Source organism: Trachemys scripta, chromosome 12, assembly GCF_013100865.1.
Source record: "Trachemys scripta elegans isolate TJP31775 chromosome 12, CAS_Tse_1.0, whole genome shotgun sequence".
NCBI lineage: Eukaryota > Metazoa > Chordata > Testudines > Emydidae > Trachemys > Trachemys scripta.
The window spans coordinates 32,782,935-32,784,678 of record NC_048309.1 but is presented as its reverse complement, the minus strand read 5'-3'; the positions used below and the strand labels follow the sequence as shown (position 1 = coordinate 32,784,678).

Here is a 1,744-nt window from a genome sequence, read left to right as displayed (position 1 = left end):
GCGGGGTTGGGGCAGGGCTGGGAGGGGTTTGTAGCTTGGGGTGCTGAGCAGGGTGGGGGCGCAGCTGGGAGGGGTTTGTAGCTTGGGGTGCTGAGAAGGGTGGGGGCGCAGCTGGGAGGGGATTGTAGCGTTGGGGTGCTGAGGAGAGTGGGGCATGGATGGGAGGGTTTGTAGCATTGGGGTGCTGGGCAGGGCATGGCTGTGAGTGGGCTGGTAGCCCTGGGGTGCTGGGCCTGTGGTGGGGGCATGACTGTTGGGGAACTGGTAGCACTGGAGCGGGATCTTGAGAGAAGCAGAAGCCAGGCAAGTCATTTCTTTTCCTTCAGCCCCTTGAGCTCAACCTGTTCCTCTTCCTTCAGGTGTCTCTTCTGCAAACCCAGCTGGTGCTGGAGCGGAAGCACAAGCAGGACTACATCAAGTGCTGTGCAAAGACCAGCCAGGAGCTGTCAGGCCTACACCAGGAGCTCTCTCACTCCTTAGCAGCTGTGGCCAGGGAGCCCAAGGCTGCTGTTCTAGAAGCAGAAACGCGGAAGTTGGATGAATCCCTGAACCACAGCTTGGCCTTGGTGGCTCTAGGGTGGGACGGCCAGTCTCCTGAGATACATCCTCTGAGTTCCACACCTAGAGCAGCCCAGCAGAATGAGTTGAGGTAGCAGGATCAGCATTCAGCAAATGGGTCACAACACGGGCAAGGTCCAACGCTACATGTGGTTTGGCAATGCCATTTTCAAAGGTGCCATGGACAATAGACTCTTGTCCACCTTGCCGAAGAATCCTATGTGGCAGTGGAAAAGGTGGTGATTGTCTCTTCAAGAGCCATCCCTTCCGTTTTCATGGGCCAGACCTCCTCAGGGTCCAGCCTGCCTGCTGACGTGGCTCCGCCTCTTGTAGCCCCAGCCGAATACCAGTCCTCAGGAACATTGAACCACATGGTTGGTTGTGCCACATGGGAGGATGGAACCAATAAGAACATGGGTTTTCCCCCTTCTTCACAGCCTGTGTATCCTGGGGAATGTCCCCAGAGTGTGCAGAGACCTGCTGCAGGGAGTGAATTCAGGAGCGTGGGGTTGTGTCAAAGCTGAGACCTGGGGCAGGGGGACAATAGTGCTCGCTATGGAAACACTATAGGCAGCAGTGTTCACCATGGAAACTTTCCTGCCAGACTATGCTAGGGGATCAGAGGCTGGAGCTGGCCTGAGCAGGGCTCAGAGATTGCAGGCGAGCTGGAAAAAGCCTCTAGGGTTGACTGGCCGCAGCAGATTGGTGGAATTTTCCTTTTCTGAAGCACACGATTGTTGCCTGCCCCAGAAATGTTGCTGTTACAAGGTGCCCCCAGAGATTGCCCTCCTGCTGCCTGGAGACCTGCTCCCAAATGACGTTGTACTGTTTCTCTTTTAGTAAGAGCTCCAGCGGGAGCTGTATTTTCAGCTTTTACAATAAAGTTATTCCCTATGAAAGAGATTTATTTTCCCTCGTTTCATCTTTTCCCTCTATCAAAAACCTCCTTCCATGTGGCTCCAGTTCTAAAAATGTCCTTGGGGCTTTCTCTTCCTGACCTGCGCTTCAGTACTGTGAGATGGGTGCTGTTCTGCAGTGGAGCTCTTCCTTGTGCAGTTTGCTTTGTGCCTGGCTGAGCTGTGAGGAAGCTGGGCAGAAGAGGATAGCCCCAGGAAATGTCTCTGCTCCTGCACATTCCCTGCCCTGCTCCCCTACGGCAGGCCAGTTGTTTGTTGCCTGTGCTGCA

General features: G+C 54.9%; 1 protein-coding gene across 9 annotated transcripts in view; it reads left to right on the top strand.

Moving 5' to 3' along the window:
* CEP250 (centrosomal protein 250) overlaps positions 1–1,461 on the top strand; it is a 118,935-nt gene extending 117,474 nt beyond the window's left edge. For all 9 annotated transcript variants that reach the window (XM_034786989.1, XM_034786986.1, XM_034786988.1 and 6 more), the window contains one exon: positions 360–1,461. In XM_034786989.1, coding sequence (XP_034642880.1) covers positions 360–653 — 294 coding nt within the window. In that variant the 3' untranslated portion in view covers positions 654–1,461. The remainder of the gene's footprint in view (positions 1–359) is intronic.
* Positions 1,462–1,744: the final 283 nt, after the last annotated feature.